The following is a 14,536-nucleotide window of genomic DNA, read 5'->3' as shown; positions in this document are numbered from 1 at the left end:
CAGCAAGCTTTTTTAAATACCCAGGACGTTTGGAACCGGCCGCCAGGCAACAACAACTATCCAATGGGAGAAGCGGCTGCATTTTCTCAGCTAGCCAATTGCGACGGAAGCGAAGTTGCGCGTGTAGCCCCCCCCCCCCCCCCAACCCCGGTAAGCCTCAGTCTCGCTCTCAGCTCGCTTCCATCTAGGGGGAGCAACCTTCGGCCCCGCCACACTGGGCCGTGGACGTGTGGGCGCTGTGTGATGCACCCCACCACGCCAGACAGGACACCGTACGCGATTAAGATCGTACGCTTCATAGATCTTACTGGTACTTAATAGAGATACGACATAAAAGGGAAAAACGCCAAACTTGTCGAAGTTCAACCTCTTCGCGCGCAACCGTTGGAGCTCAATTAACGGAGTCCCCTCCGACCTCCTCGACCCACCGCCTGGGACCAACAACGGTGGTCCGCACGAGTCTGTCCTCGCCTCGACTCCCCCTCGGGGTCCGTCCCCGTCACCCGGCTCACAGCATCGCATCTCCCTCTCTCTCTCTCTCTCTCTGTCCCCAGTCGCGCCTTCTCCCCCCCAAAGCCCCGCGAAAACAATAGCTTACGGACCCACAAGAAAGAATAGCGTCCATCCCAATTGGTTGGCAAATGAGTACAGTTCCCGTTATCAGTAATTCACAACCCAAACAAGCTGCGAGAGAGAAGCACTTTCTCAGCGATTAACATAACAGAAGCCACTTTTATTTTTTAACGTCACAAAGAAGCCATTTTATTAGCCTTAGCAGCGACCTAAAGGAAGAAACCCCTTACACACGATCAGAACGAGGCCAGGACAGGAGAATGGGATTGAGAGGGAGGGTAAATCAGATATGGCAGAATGGAGGAGCAGACTCGATGGGCTGAGTGGCCTTTTATTCTGCTCCTGTGTTCTGCTAATCAGGTCGTCGGTGTTCTCCCTCCTTCGCAGTCACCCGTGGCATTACAGCAAAGCCCCTTAAGACCGGAAGGTACAGGAACAGATGGCCCTCCGCTCCATCGCGGGCTGATGCCGGATCCCACTCGACCCCCCCCCCCCCCCCCACAGGCCAGCGCGGAGCCTGCGTGACGGGATTGTCCTGAATCACCGGCTGGTTTGGAAACAAGAAGCGCGAAGAGCAAGGGCACGGGAGCGCCTGGCGTGAGCGCGGGAAGGTGGTGACTCTGCCGCCTCAGGAGCGGAAACGGGAGGCCGAAACACCCAGCAGGTCAGCTGACGTCTGTGGAGAGAAAAACGGAGTCAATATTTCAGGTTGGAGACGCTTTGTCACAAGCAGGAAAGAGAGGAAAATAAGTTCATTTGCCTAGTTTAGTCAGGGAAAGCAGGCTTAAAAATCACCGGCACATGTTGTGAACTTTGTTGTCACAGGCTACATCCACACTGGACTCGATAATTTTGAAAACATTGGTTTTGCGTAAAAACGATAGGCGTCCACACTATGCATTTTAAAAAATATCTCTGCCCACGTTGAAACGGAGATTTCGGCGAATCTCCTCCTCCTGCGCATGCGCAGGACACGTCTACTGAAAACAAGCGACATGGTTGGTGTCGGATCTCGCCGTGAAAGTGCGCGTTTGTGTAGTTACAGGCTAGAAACACTTAAAACCACGGGCAGCTGTTGGCTCTTGTGCAGGAGAACTTAAAAGTTAAAAAAAAACAAATACTGGAGCGTACGGAGGCAACAGGCAGTATGACCCGGTTGACGATGAACATTGAAAATCTGACTAACTCTGTTGCATTAATAAAGCACCTTGTTAAATGTATAAAACATGTCTGCATCAGTGTTATCTTGTATGTCCATACAATGTGACACATCTATTGTCTGAGAGGTACTTGCAGAAATAGGTAAACCACCTTCATACGAGCAAGGACAGACAACAGGACAAAGTGAGTACAGTATACTTATTTATTCAGTAAGTTATGGGTCAAAGTATTTGGTGAGTACATTTCTAACTCTTCTGGCTTCAGTCTCGTTGCCGTCTGTTCTGAAATTGTTGGGTTGCGTTGAAGAAAACAATGAAGTGACGCGCTGCCGTCTGACAGCGTTTTCCGATTTCTCCGGTTACCCCGTCCGCACTGATCTGCCCGAGCGGCGTTTTCAAAATTACACACCCTGGAGCGCGTTTCTGAAAAGCTCCGGTTTCGGGGGACGAAAATGCTGCTTCCGTGTGGACGGAGGGTCAAAACGAAGAGGGAAAGCTTCAGTTACGGATTTATCCGGTCCAGTGTGGACGTAGCCTCAGCGGCAGCAGTACATGCCATTGCATAATAATTAGAAGAAAAAAAAACTATTATAGTAGTTAATGACTAGTTAACCTATCTGGTACATCTTTGGACTGTGGGAGGAAACCGGAAGACCCAGAGGAAAAAAAACTAAACAAACAAATAAATAATTTTTCAGAAAGTAAGTATTTAAATAAATAGTTCAAAAAAACAGAAATTTTAAGGAAGTAGCGAGGTAGTGTTCATGGGTTCAATGTCCGTCCAGAAATCTGATGTCAGAGGGGAAGAAGCTGGCTCTGAATCGCTGAGTGATTTGGAGGGGGCTCCTGTACAGGACCGAAAGAAGCTGCAGAGGGTTGTAAATCTGGTCTGCTCCATCTTGGGTAACTAGCCTACAAAGTACCCAGGACATCTTCAGGGAGCGGTGTCTCAGAAAGGCAGCGTCCATCATTAAGGACCTCCAGCACCCAGGGCATGCCCTTTTCTCACTGTTACCATCAGGGAGGAGGTACAGGAGCCTGAAGACACACACTCAGCGATTCAGGAACAGCTTCTTCCCCTCCGCCATCAGGGAGGAGGTACAGGAGCCTGAAGACACACACTCGGCGATTCAGGAACAGCTTCTTCCCCTCCGCCATCAGGGAGGAGGTACAGGAGCCTGAAGACACACACTCAGCGATTCAGGAACAGCTTCTTCCCCTCCGCCATCAGGGAGGAGGTACAGGAGCCTGAAGACACACACTCAGCGATTCAGGAACAGCTTCTTCCCCTCCGCCATCAGGGAGGAGGTACAGGAACCTGAAGACACACACTCAGCGATTCAGGAACAGCTTCTTCCCCTCCGCCATCAGGGAGGAGGTACAGGAACCTGAAGACACACACTCAGCGATTCAGGAACAGCTTCTTCCCCTCTGCCATCCGATTCCTAAATGGACATTGAACCTTTGGACACTACCTCACTTTTTTAATTAATATACAGTATTTCTATTTTTGCACATTTTTTGTAATCTATTCAATATATGTAATTGATTTATTTGTTTATTTATTATTAATTTTTTTTCTCTCCTCAAGTCAAGTCAAGTCACTTTTTATTGTCATTTCGACCATAACTGCTGGTACAGTACACAGTAAAAACGAGACAACGTTTCCCAGGACCATGGTGTTACATGAAACAGTACAAAAACTAGACTGAACTACATAAAAAACAACACAGAGAAAGCTACACTAGACTACAGACCTACCCAGGACTGCATAAAGTGCACAAAAACAGTGCAGGCATTACAATAAATAATAAACAGGACAATAGGGCAGTAAGGTGTCAGTCCAGGCTCTGGGTATTGAGGGGTCTGTTGGCTTGGGGGAAGAAACTGTTTCACAGTCTGGTCGTGAGAGCCCGAATGCTTCGGAGCCTTTTCCCAGACGGCAGGAGGGAGAAGAGTTAGTATGAGGGGTGCGTGGGGTCTGGTGAGGTAGTATTCGTGGACCGTTCAGAAATCTGATGGTGGAGGAATAAAAGTTGTTGTGCCTTCAGGCTCCAGGCCTCCTGTCTGTTGGTAGTGTAACCCCCAGGGCTATCGGCTTGTGTTTGTCTCGGGGAAAATCCGTCCACCCGCCAAACCGTGTCTCCCGTTTGCGTGGATGCTGTGTAACGCACACTGGTACAGACTCGCACATACAATATCAGACAGCACACACAGTGTGCGTTTTACAGATTACAGATTACAGATTTTCCAGTAAATCTTACTGGAACTAGGTAATTCATAGCGATACAATATAAAAAGAAAAGAAAAAGGCACCAAATCTTATCAGAGTTCAAACAGTTCGTGCACAACGGTCGGAACGCAATTATCGAAGTCTTTGGTCCACAATCCGATCTCCTCTGACCTCCTCGACCCGCCAGCTGGGACCAACCTCAGTGGCCGACCAGAGCACATCCCGCACATCCTCCCTCTCCGGTTCTCCTCCCGAAAATCCCGCGCATTCACTCCAGGTTTCCACACATACAGATAGAACAACATCGCTGCCAGTGGTTAGTTCCTCCGTATTCAATGATTATAACCCAAACACTTCAACTAAACAGAGCAAATCTGCAGATGCTGGAAATTCAAACAACAACACACACAAAATGCTGGTGGAACGCAGCAGGCCAGGCAGCGTCTACAGGGAGAAGCGCTGTATACTTTATGTGTTGTGTGTGTGTGTGTGAGTTATATGTACTGTGTTGTGCACCTTGGTCCGGAGGAACGTTGTCTCGTTTGACGGTATACTTTATGTGTTGTGTATGTGTGAGTTATATGTACTGTGTTGTGCACCTTGGTCCGGAGGAACGTTGTCTCGTTTGACGGTATACTTTATGTGTTGTGTATGTGTGAGTTATATGTACTGTGTTGTGCACCTTGGTCCGGAGGAACGTTGTCTCGTTTGACGGTATACTTTATATGTTGTGTGTGTGAGTTATATGTACTGTGTTGTGCACCTTGGTCCGGAGGAACGTTGTCTCGTTTGACGGTATACATTATGTGTTGTGTGTGTGAGTTATATGTACTGTGTTGTGCACCTTGGTCTGGAGGAACGTTGTTTCATTTGACGGTATACTTTATGTGTTGTGTGTGTGTGTGTTATATGTACAGTGTTGTGCACCTTGGTCTGGAGGAACGTTGTTTCGTTTGACGGTATACTTTATGTGTTGTGTGTGTGAGTTATATGTACTGTGTTGTGCACCTTGGTCCGGAGGAACGTTGTCTCGTTTGACGGTATACTTTATGTGTTGTGTGTGTGAGTTATATGTACTGTGTTGTACACCTTGGTCCGGAGGAACGTTGTATTGTTTGACGGTATACTTTATGTGTTGTGTGTGTGTGAGTTATATGTACTGTGTTGTGCACCTTGGTCCGGAGGAACGTTGTCTCGTTTGACGGTATACATTATGTGTTGTGTGTGTGAGTTATATGTACTGTGTTGTGCACCTTGGTCTGGAGGAACGTTGTTTCATTTGACGGTATACTTTATGTGTTGTGTGTGTGTGTGTTATATGTACAGTGTTGTGCACCTTGGTCTGGAGGAACGTTGTCTCGTTTGACGGTATACTTTATGTGTTGTGTGTGTGAGTTATATGTACTGTGTTGTGCACCTTGGTCCGGAGGAACGTTGTCTCGTTTGACGGTATACTTTATGTGTTGTGTGTGTGAGTTATATGTACTGTGTTGTGCACCTTGGTCCGGAGGAACGTTGTCTCGTTTGACGGTATACTTTATGTGTTGTGTGTGTGAGTTATATGTACTGTGTTGTGCACCTTGGTCCGGAGGAACGTTGTCTCGTTTGATGGTATACATTATGTGTTGTGTGTGTGAGTTATATGTACTGTGTTGTGCACCTTGGTCCGGAGGAACGTTGTCTCGTTTGACGGTATACTTTATGTGTTGTGTGTGTGAGTTATATGTACTGTGTTGAGCACCTTGGTCCGGAGGAACGTTGTCTCGTTTGACAGTATACTTTATGTGTTGTGTGTGTGAGTTATATGTACTGTGTTGTGCACCTTGGTCCGGAGGAACATTGTCTCGTTTGACGGTATACATTATGTGTTGTGTGTGTGAGTTATATGTACTGTGTTGTGCACCTTGGTCCGGAGGAACGTTGTTTCGTTTGATGGTATACTTTATGTGTTGTGTGTGTGTGAGTTATATGTACTGTGTTGTGCACCTTGGTCCGGAGGAACGTTGTTTCGTTTGACGGTATACTTTATGTGTTGTGTGTGTGTGAGTTATATGTACTGTGTTGTGCACCTTGGTCTGGAGGAACGTTGTTTCGTTTGACGGTATACTTTATGGGTTGTGTGTGTGTGAGTTATATTTACTGTGTTGTGCACCTTGGTCTGGAGGAACATTGTCTCGTTTGACGGTATACTTTATGTGTTGTGTGTGTGTGAGTTATATGTACTGTGTTGTGCACCTTGGTCCGGAGGAACGTTGTTTCGTTTGGGGTGGTATACTTTATGTGTTGTGTGTGTGAGTTATATGTACTGTGTTGTGCACCTTGGTCCGGAGGAACGTTGTCTCGTTTGACGGTATACTTTATGTGTTGTGTGTGTGAGTTATATGTACTGTGTTGTGCACCTTGGTCCAGAGGAACGTTGTCTCGTTTGACGGTGTACTTTATGTGTTGTGTGTCTGTGTGAGTTATATGTACTGTGTTGTGCACCTTGGTCCGGAGGAACGTTGTTTCGTTTGGGGTGGTATACTTTATGTGTTGTGTGTGTGAGTTATATGTACTGTGTTGTGCACCTTGGTCCGGAGGAACATTGTCTCGTTTGACGGTATACTTTATGTGTTGTGTGTGTGTGAGTTATATGTACTGTGTTGTGCACCTTGGTCCAGAGGAACGTTGTTTCGTTTGGGGTGGTATACTTTATGTGTTGTGTGTGTGTGAGTTATATGTACTGTGTTGTGCACCTTGGTCCGGAGGACCGTTGTCTCGTTTGACGGTATACTTTATGTGTTGTGTGTGTGTGTGTGAGTTATATGTACTGTGTTGTGCACCTTGGTCCAGAGGAACGTTGTCTCGTTTGACGGTATACTTTATGTGTTGTGTGTGTGTGTGTGAGTTATATGTACTGTGTTGTGCACCTTGGTCCGGAGGAACGTTGTCTCGTTTGACGGTATACTTTATGTGTTGTGTGTGTGAGTTATATGTACTGTGTTGTGCACCTTGGTCCGGAGGAACGTTGTTTCGTTTGACGGTATACTTTATGTGTTGTGTGTGTGAGTTATATGTACTGTGTTGTGCACCTTGGTCCGGAGGGGTGGTATACGTGTATAAATTTGAGTCATAGAAAACTTCAGCTGCACCTCCTGTGGACTGCACCATTTAAACTGCCTACTCCCATCGACCTGCACTGGGACCATACCCCTCCCGTCCATGTACCCGTCCAAACTTCTCTGAAACATTGAAATCGAGCTGGCGTACACCACCTGTGCTGGCAGCTCGTTCCACACTCCCTCCTCTCTCCCCACCCCCCCACCCCCGAGGGAAGACGTTCACCCTTCATGCTCCCCTTAAATTTTTCACCTTTGACTCTTAACCAATGACCTATGGTTGTCGTCCAGACCAACCTCAGTGGAAAAAACCTGCTTGCGTTCACCCTATCGATACCCCTCATAGATTTGTCTTCGTCATCTACGTTCTAAAGAATATGAAGACCCGTTCAGCCTTTCCTTAGAACTCAGGCAACATCCTTGTAAACTTTCTCTGCGCTCTGTCGATCTTATTTACATTTTCCCTGTAGGTCGGTGACCAGAACTGCGCACAGTACTCCCAGTGAGGCGCCGCCAACGTATTACACGACTTCAACGTAGCGTCCCGTACTCAATACTTCGATTTATGAAGGTCAAAGCTTTCTTCACGACCCCGTCTACCTGCGAGGCCGCTTTCAGTGGATTATGGGGCAGTGTTCCCGGATCTCCACCTCACTGCAGGGAATGGAAGTCCCAGCCCGGTCAACCTTTCCCTGCAACTCGGGTCCTCCAGCCCTGGCGACGTGCTGGCAACTTCTCCCCGTACTCCGTCAACCTTACTGACGTCTTTCCCCCAAGGCAGGTGACCGAAACCGGACACGCAATACCCCAAATTAAGCCTCCAGAGCAATCGACGAGCTTGAACTTGGCTGGGGGGGCGTGACAGTAAAATTCTCTTCTCTCTCTCCGCAGCTGCGCTGACGTTCTCACGGCGGGCGGGGAAGTGCACGTTACCCTGTGTAAGGGCCAGGGGGGCACCGGCGCTGACCGACCACCGCGGAGCTGGCACGACAGCTGGCAGATCGTTGCCATGGCGGCCGGCGCCAGCTTCATTCTCACTGGGGTGCACCCGTTTGACAGCGCCTGCTACGGTGGCTATACCAGCACAGGCTACAGGTAGGCGGCTGCCCTCTCGTGCGCGGGTACAACTGGCGCCTTCTGGGCAATTGAAGTTGACGAAACTTACGCCCACTGGCGTAAGTTTTTTTTAAGGTTATTGCAAATACAGAACAGTCGGCCCCCCTTATCAGCGGGTTCCGCACGCGCGGATTCAACCAATCGCGGATCGGGAAAACCCGGAAGTTCTCTCACCAGCACTCGTTGTATCAGCATGAACAGACTATTTTTTCTTGTCATTATTCCATAAACAATACAGAATGACAACTATTTACATTGTATTGGGTGTTATAAGTAATCTAGAGATGATTTAAAAGTCCAGGCAGTCCCCGGGTTATGAACGAGTTCCGTTCCTGAGTCCGTCTCGAAGTCGGATTTGAAGTGGGAACAGGTACATCCGGTATTATTTAGCGTCCGTTAGTCAAATGTTTGACTGAGTATATAGTACATATTTTACCTTTCTATGCATATAAAACACTTAAGAAACAAATGTATTTCAATAATTAAACCACTGCTTAGTTGCTTAGTAATAATTGTAGCTTTCATCGGGGCAGGGCCTTTCACATTCTCCATTAAAATTGAGACAGGTTAAATAAGGTCCGGGGTTCCGCCGGGTCCTGATGTCCACCGCACTGAGACAGGTTAAATAAGGTCCGGGGTTCCGCTGGGTCCTAATGTCCACTGCACCGAGACAGGTTAAATAAGGTCCGGGGTTCCGCTGGGTCCTAATGTCCACCGCACCGAGACAGGTTAAATAAGGTCCGGGGTTCCGCCGGGTCCTAATGTCCACCGCACCGAGACAGGTTAAATAAGGTCCGGGGTTCTGCCGGGTCCTAATGTCCACCGCACCGAGACAGGTTAAATAAGGTCCGGGGTTCTGCCGGGTCCTAATGTCCACCGCACTGAGACGGGTTAAATAAGGTCCGGGATTCCGCCGGGTCCTAATTTCCACTGCTCTGAGACGGGTTAAATAAGGTCCGGGGTTCCGCCGGGTCCTAATGTTCACCGCACCGAGACAGGTTAAATAAGGTCCGGGGTTCCGCCGGGTCCTAATGTCCACCGCACCGAGACAGGTTAAATAAGGTCCGGGGTTCTGCCGGGTCCTAATGTCCACCGCACTGAGACAGGTTAAATAAGGTCCGGGGTTCCGCCGGGTCCCAATGTCCACCGCACTGAGACAGGTTAAATAAGGTCCGGGGTTCTGCCGGGTCCTAATGTCCACCGCACCGAGACAGGTTAAATAAGGTCCGGGGTTCTGCCGGGTCCTAATGTCCACCGCACCGAGACAGGTTAAATAAGGTCCGGGGTTCCGCCGGGTCCTAATGTCCACCACACCGAGACAGGTTAAATAAAGTCCGGGGTTCCGCCGGTTCCTAATGTCACCGCACTGAGACAGGTTAAATAAGGTCCAGGGTTCCGCCGGGTCCTAATGTCCACCTCACTGAGACAGGTTAAATAATGTCTGGGGTTCGGCCGGGTCCTAATGTCCACCGCACTGAGACAGGTTAAATAAGGTCCGGGGTTCCGCAGGGTCCTAAAGTCCACCGCACTGAGACAGGTTAAATAAGGTCCGGGGTTCCGCCGGGTCCTAATGTCCACCGCCCTGAGACAGGTTAAATAAGGTCCGGGGTTCCGCCGGGTCCTAATGTCCACCACACCGAGACAGGTTAAAAAAGGTCCGGGGTTCCGCTGGGTCCTAATGTCCACCGCACTCAGGTTAAATAAGGTCCGGGGTTCCGCCGGGTCCTAATGTTACCGCACTGAGACAGGTTAAATAAGGTCCGGGGTTCCGCCGGGTCCTAATGTCCACCGCACTGAGCCAGGTTAAATAAGGTTCGGGGTTCCGCAGGGTCCTAAAGACCACCTTAATGGGCCAGGTTAAATAATGGACTTGAGCATCTGCGAATTTTGGTTTATGCGGGGGGTCCCGGGCCGTTTGCACTGTGCAAACGTCTGCAATGACCAGTCAGCCAATTGTTTGGAATCGAATTACCTCGTTTAGTTGTCTCAAGTGCTCGGTGGCCGCACCAACCCCACCCCCTGCCCCTGGCTCTCCTCCTCTGCCACCTGTCCCACACCCCTCCCGCGGCGTTCCACCCCACGCCGGTCCCAACCTCCTCAGCTCCCGCCAGACTTACGGACTCGCCCCAGGTTGACAGCTACGGCACTCTGTGCGAAACCGTAGCGGGACATAGGTGTCGAAGACTTCTTCACAGCGCAGACCCGGACTCCACCAGCAGCCCCACGTTCTCTCCACTCTCACAACCTTCCTGTGGCGTCACCCAGAGAGTCCCCCTCCCCGCACCGTTCCTCGTCCTGATCGACAGACCCTTCGTTAGTCAGGAGCTCCCAGAGTTTACAGGGAGGAGAGCGGAGCTGAGAGTCCCCCTCCCCGCACCGTTCCTCGTCTTGATCGACAGACCCTTCGTTAGTCAGGAGCTCCCAGAGTTTACGGGGAGGAGAGCGGAGCTGAGAGTCCCCCTCCCCGCACCGTTCCTCGTCCTGATCGACAGACTCTTCGTTAGTCAGGATCTCCCAGAGGTTACGGGGAGGAGAGCGGAGCTGAGAGTCCCCCTCCCCGCACCGTTCCTCACCCTGATCGACAGACCCTCCCCACACCGTTCCTCGCCCTGATGAACAGACCCTTCGTTAGTCAGGAGCTCCCAGAGTTTACAGGGAGGAGAGCGGAGCTGAGAGTCCCCCTCCCCGCTCCGTTCCTCGCCCTGATCGACAGACCCTTCGTTAGTCAGGAGCACCCAGAGGTTACGGGGAGGAGAGTGGAGCTGAGAGTCCCCCTCCCCGCTCCGTTCCTCGCCCTGATCGACAGACCCTTCGTTAGTCAGGAACTCCCAGAGGTCACGGGGAGGAGAGCGGAGCTGAGAGTCCCCCTCCCTGCACCGTTCCTCGCCCTGATCGGCAGACCCTCCCCGCACCGTTCCTCGCCCTGATGAACAGACCCTTCGTTAGTCAGGAGCTCCCAGAGGTTACGGGGAGGAGACTGGAACTGAGAGTCCCCCTCCCCGCTCCGTTCCTCGCCCTGATCGACAGACCCTCCCCGCACCATTCCTCGCACTGATCTACAGACCCTTCGTTAGTCAGGATCTCCCAGAGGTTACGGGAAGGGGAGCGGAGCTGAGAGTCCCCCTCCCCGCACCGTTCCTACCCTGATCGACAGACCCTTCGTTAATCCGGAGTTCCCAGAGGTTACGGGGAGGGGACCGGAGCTGAGAGTCCCCCTCCCCGCTCCGTTCCTCACCCTCATCCACAGACCCTTCGTTAGTCAGGAGCACCCAGAGGTTACGGGGAGGAGAGCGGAGCTGAGAGTCCCCCTCCCCGCAACGTTCCTCGCCCTCATCCACAGACCCTTCGTTAGTCAGGAGTTCCCAGAGATTACGGGGAGGAGAACGGAGCTGAGAGTCCCCCTCCCCGCAACGTTCCTCGCCCTCATCCACAGACCCTTCGTTAGTCAGGATCTCCCAGAGGTTACGGGGTGGAGAGTGGAGCTGAGAGTCCCCCTCCCCGCACGGTTCCTCGCCCTGATCGACAGACCCTTCGTTAGTCAGGAGCTCCCAGAGGTTACTGGGAGGAGAGTGGAGCTGAGAGTCCCCCTCCCCGCACCGTTCCTCGCCCTCATCGACAGACCCTTCGTTAGTCAGGATCTCCCAGAGGTTACGGGGAGGAGAGCGGAGCTGAGATTCCCCCTCCCCGCTCCGTTCCTCGCCCTGATGAACAGACCCTTCGTCAGTCAGGAGTTCCCAGAGGTCACGGGGAGGAGAGCGGAGCTGAGAGTCCCCCTCCCCGCACCGTTCCTCGCCCTCATCGACAGACCCTTCGTTAGTCAGGATCTCCCAGAGGTTACGGGGAGGAGAGTGGAACTGAGAGTCCCCCTCCCCGCACCGTTCCTCGCCCTGATCGACAGACCCTTTGTTAGTCAGGAGCACCCAGAGGTTACGGGGAGGAGATCGGAGCTGAGAGTCCCCCTCCCCACACCGTTCCTCGCCCTGATCGACAGACCCTTCGTTAGTCAGGAACTCCCAGAGGTTACGGGGAGGAGAGTGGAGCTGAGAGACCCCCTCCCCGCACCGTTCCTCACCCTGGTCGACAGACCCTTCGTCAGTCAGGAGCACCCAGAGGTTACGGGGAGGAGAGCGGAGCTGAGAGTCCCCCTCCCCGCAACGTTCCTCGCCCTGATCGACAGACCCTTCGTTAATCAGGAGTTCCCAGAGGTTACGGGGAGGAGAGTGGAGCTGAGAGTCCCCCTCTCTGCACGGTTCCTCGCCCTGATTGACAGACCCTTCGTCAGTCAGGAGTTCCCAGAGGTTACGGGGAGGGGAGCGGAGCTGAGAGTCCCCCTCCCCGCACCGTTCCTCGCCCTGATGAACAGACCCTTCATTAGTCAGGATCTCCCAGAGGTTACGGGGAGGAGACCGGAGCTGAGAGTCCCCCTCCCCGCACCGTTCCTCGCCCTGATCGACAGACCCTTCGTTAGTCAGGAGCACCCAGAGGTTACGGGGAGGAGATCGGAGCTGAGAGTCCCCCTCCCCACACCGTTCCTCGCCCTGATCGACAGACCCTTCGTTAGTCAGGAACTCCCAGAGTTTACGGGGAGGAGAGCGGAGCTGAGAGTCCCCGTCCCCGCACCGTTCCTCGTCCTGATCGACAGACTCTTCGTTAGTCAGGATCTCCCAGAGGTTACGGGGAGGAGAGCGGAGCTGAGAGTCCCCCTCCCCGCACCGTTCCTCACCCTGATCGACAGACCCTCCCCACACCGTTCCTCGCCCTGATGAACAGACCCTTCGTTAGTCAGGAGCTCCCAGAGTTTACAGGGAGGAGAGCGGAGCTGAGAGTCCCCCTCCCCGCTCCGTTCCTCGCCCTGATCGACAGACCCTTCGTTAGTCAGGAGCACCCAGAGGTTACGGGGAGGAGAGTGGAGCTGAGAGTCCCCCTCCCCGCTCCGTTCCTCGCCCTGATCGACAGACCCTTCGTTAGTCAGGAACTCCCAGAGGTCACGGGGAGGAGAGCGGAGCTGAGAGTCCCCCTCCCTGCACCGTTCCTCGCCCTGATCGGCAGACCCTCCCCGCACCATTCCTCGCCCTGATCTACAGACCCTTCGTTAGTCAGGATCTCCCAGAGGTTACGGGAAGGGGAGCGGAGCTGAGAGTCCCCCTCCCCGCACCGTTCCTACCCTGATCGACAGACCCTTCGTTAATCCGGAGTTCCCAGAGGTTACGGGGAGGGACCGGAGCTGAGAGTCCCCCTCCCCGCACCGTTCCTCACCCTGATCGACAGACCCTCCCCACACCGTTCCTCGCCCTGATGAACAGACCCTTCGTTAGTCAGGAGCTCCCAGAGTTTACAGGGAGGAGAGCGGAGCTGAGAGTCCCCCTCCCCGCTCCGTTCCTCGCCCTGATCGACAGACGCTTCGTTAGTCAGGAGCACCCAGAGGTTACGGGGAGGAGAGTGGAGCTGAGAGTCCCCCTCCCCGCTCCGTTCCTACCCTGATCGACAGACCCTTCGTTAATCCGGAGTTCCCAGAGGTTACGGGGAGGGGACCGGAGCTGAGAGTCCCCCTCCCCGCTCCGTTCCTCACCCTCATCCACAGACCCTTCGTTAGTCAGGAGCACCCAGAGGTTACGGGGAGGAGAGCGGAGCTGAGAGTCCCCCTCCCCGCAACGTTCCTCGCCCTCATCCACAGACCCTTCGTTAGTCAGGAGTTCCCAGAGATTACGGGGAGGAGAACGGAGCTGAGAGTCCCCCTCCCCGCAACGTTCCTCGCCCTCATCCACAGACCCTTCGTTAGTCAGGATCTCCCAGAGGTTACGGGGTGGAGAGTGGAGCTGAGAGTTCCCCTCCCCGCACGGTTCCTCACCCTGATCGACAGACCCTTCGTTAGTCAGGAGCTCCCAGAGGTTACTGGGAGGAGAGTGGAGCTGAGAGTCCCCCTCCCCGCACCGTTCCTCGCCCTCATCGACAGACCCTTCGTTAGTCAGGATCTCCCAGAGGTTACGGGGAGGAGAGCGGAGCTGAGAGTCCCCCTCCCCGCACCGTTCCTCACCCTCAACCACAGACCCTTCGTTAGTCAGGATCTCCCAGAGGTTACGGGGAGGAGATCGGAGCTGAGATTCCCCCTCCCCGCTCCGTTCCTCGCCCTGATGAACAGACCCTTCGTCAGTCAGGAGTTCCCAGAGGTCACGGGGAGGAGAGCGGAGCTGAGAGTCCCCCTCCCCGCACCGTTCCTCGCCCTCATCGACAGACCCTTCGTCAGTCAGGAGCACCCAGAGGTTACGGGGAGGAGAGCGGAGCTGAGAGTCCCCCTCCCCGCAACGTTCCTCGCCCTGATCGACAGACCCTTCGTTAATCAGGAGTTCCCAGAGGTT

The 14,536-nt window shown here is 52.9% G+C and overlaps 1 protein-coding gene across 1 annotated transcript in view; it reads left to right on the top strand.

Moving 5' to 3' along the window:
• Positions 1-14,536, top strand: part of fdxacb1 (ferredoxin-fold anticodon binding domain containing 1) — a 52,399-nt gene that overhangs the window by 11,177 nt on the left and 26,686 nt on the right. The window contains exon 3 of the mRNA XM_059959348.1: positions 7,956-8,159. Coding sequence (XP_059815331.1) covers positions 7,956-8,159 — 204 coding nt within the window. The remainder of the gene's footprint in view (positions 1-7,955; positions 8,160-14,536) is intronic.

Source organism: Hypanus sabinus, unplaced genomic scaffold, assembly GCF_030144855.1.
Source record: "Hypanus sabinus isolate sHypSab1 unplaced genomic scaffold, sHypSab1.hap1 scaffold_1453, whole genome shotgun sequence".
NCBI classification, from domain to species: Eukaryota; Metazoa; Chordata; class Chondrichthyes; order Myliobatiformes; family Dasyatidae; genus Hypanus; species Hypanus sabinus.
This window is presented reverse-complemented; position numbering and strand designations above follow the sequence as displayed.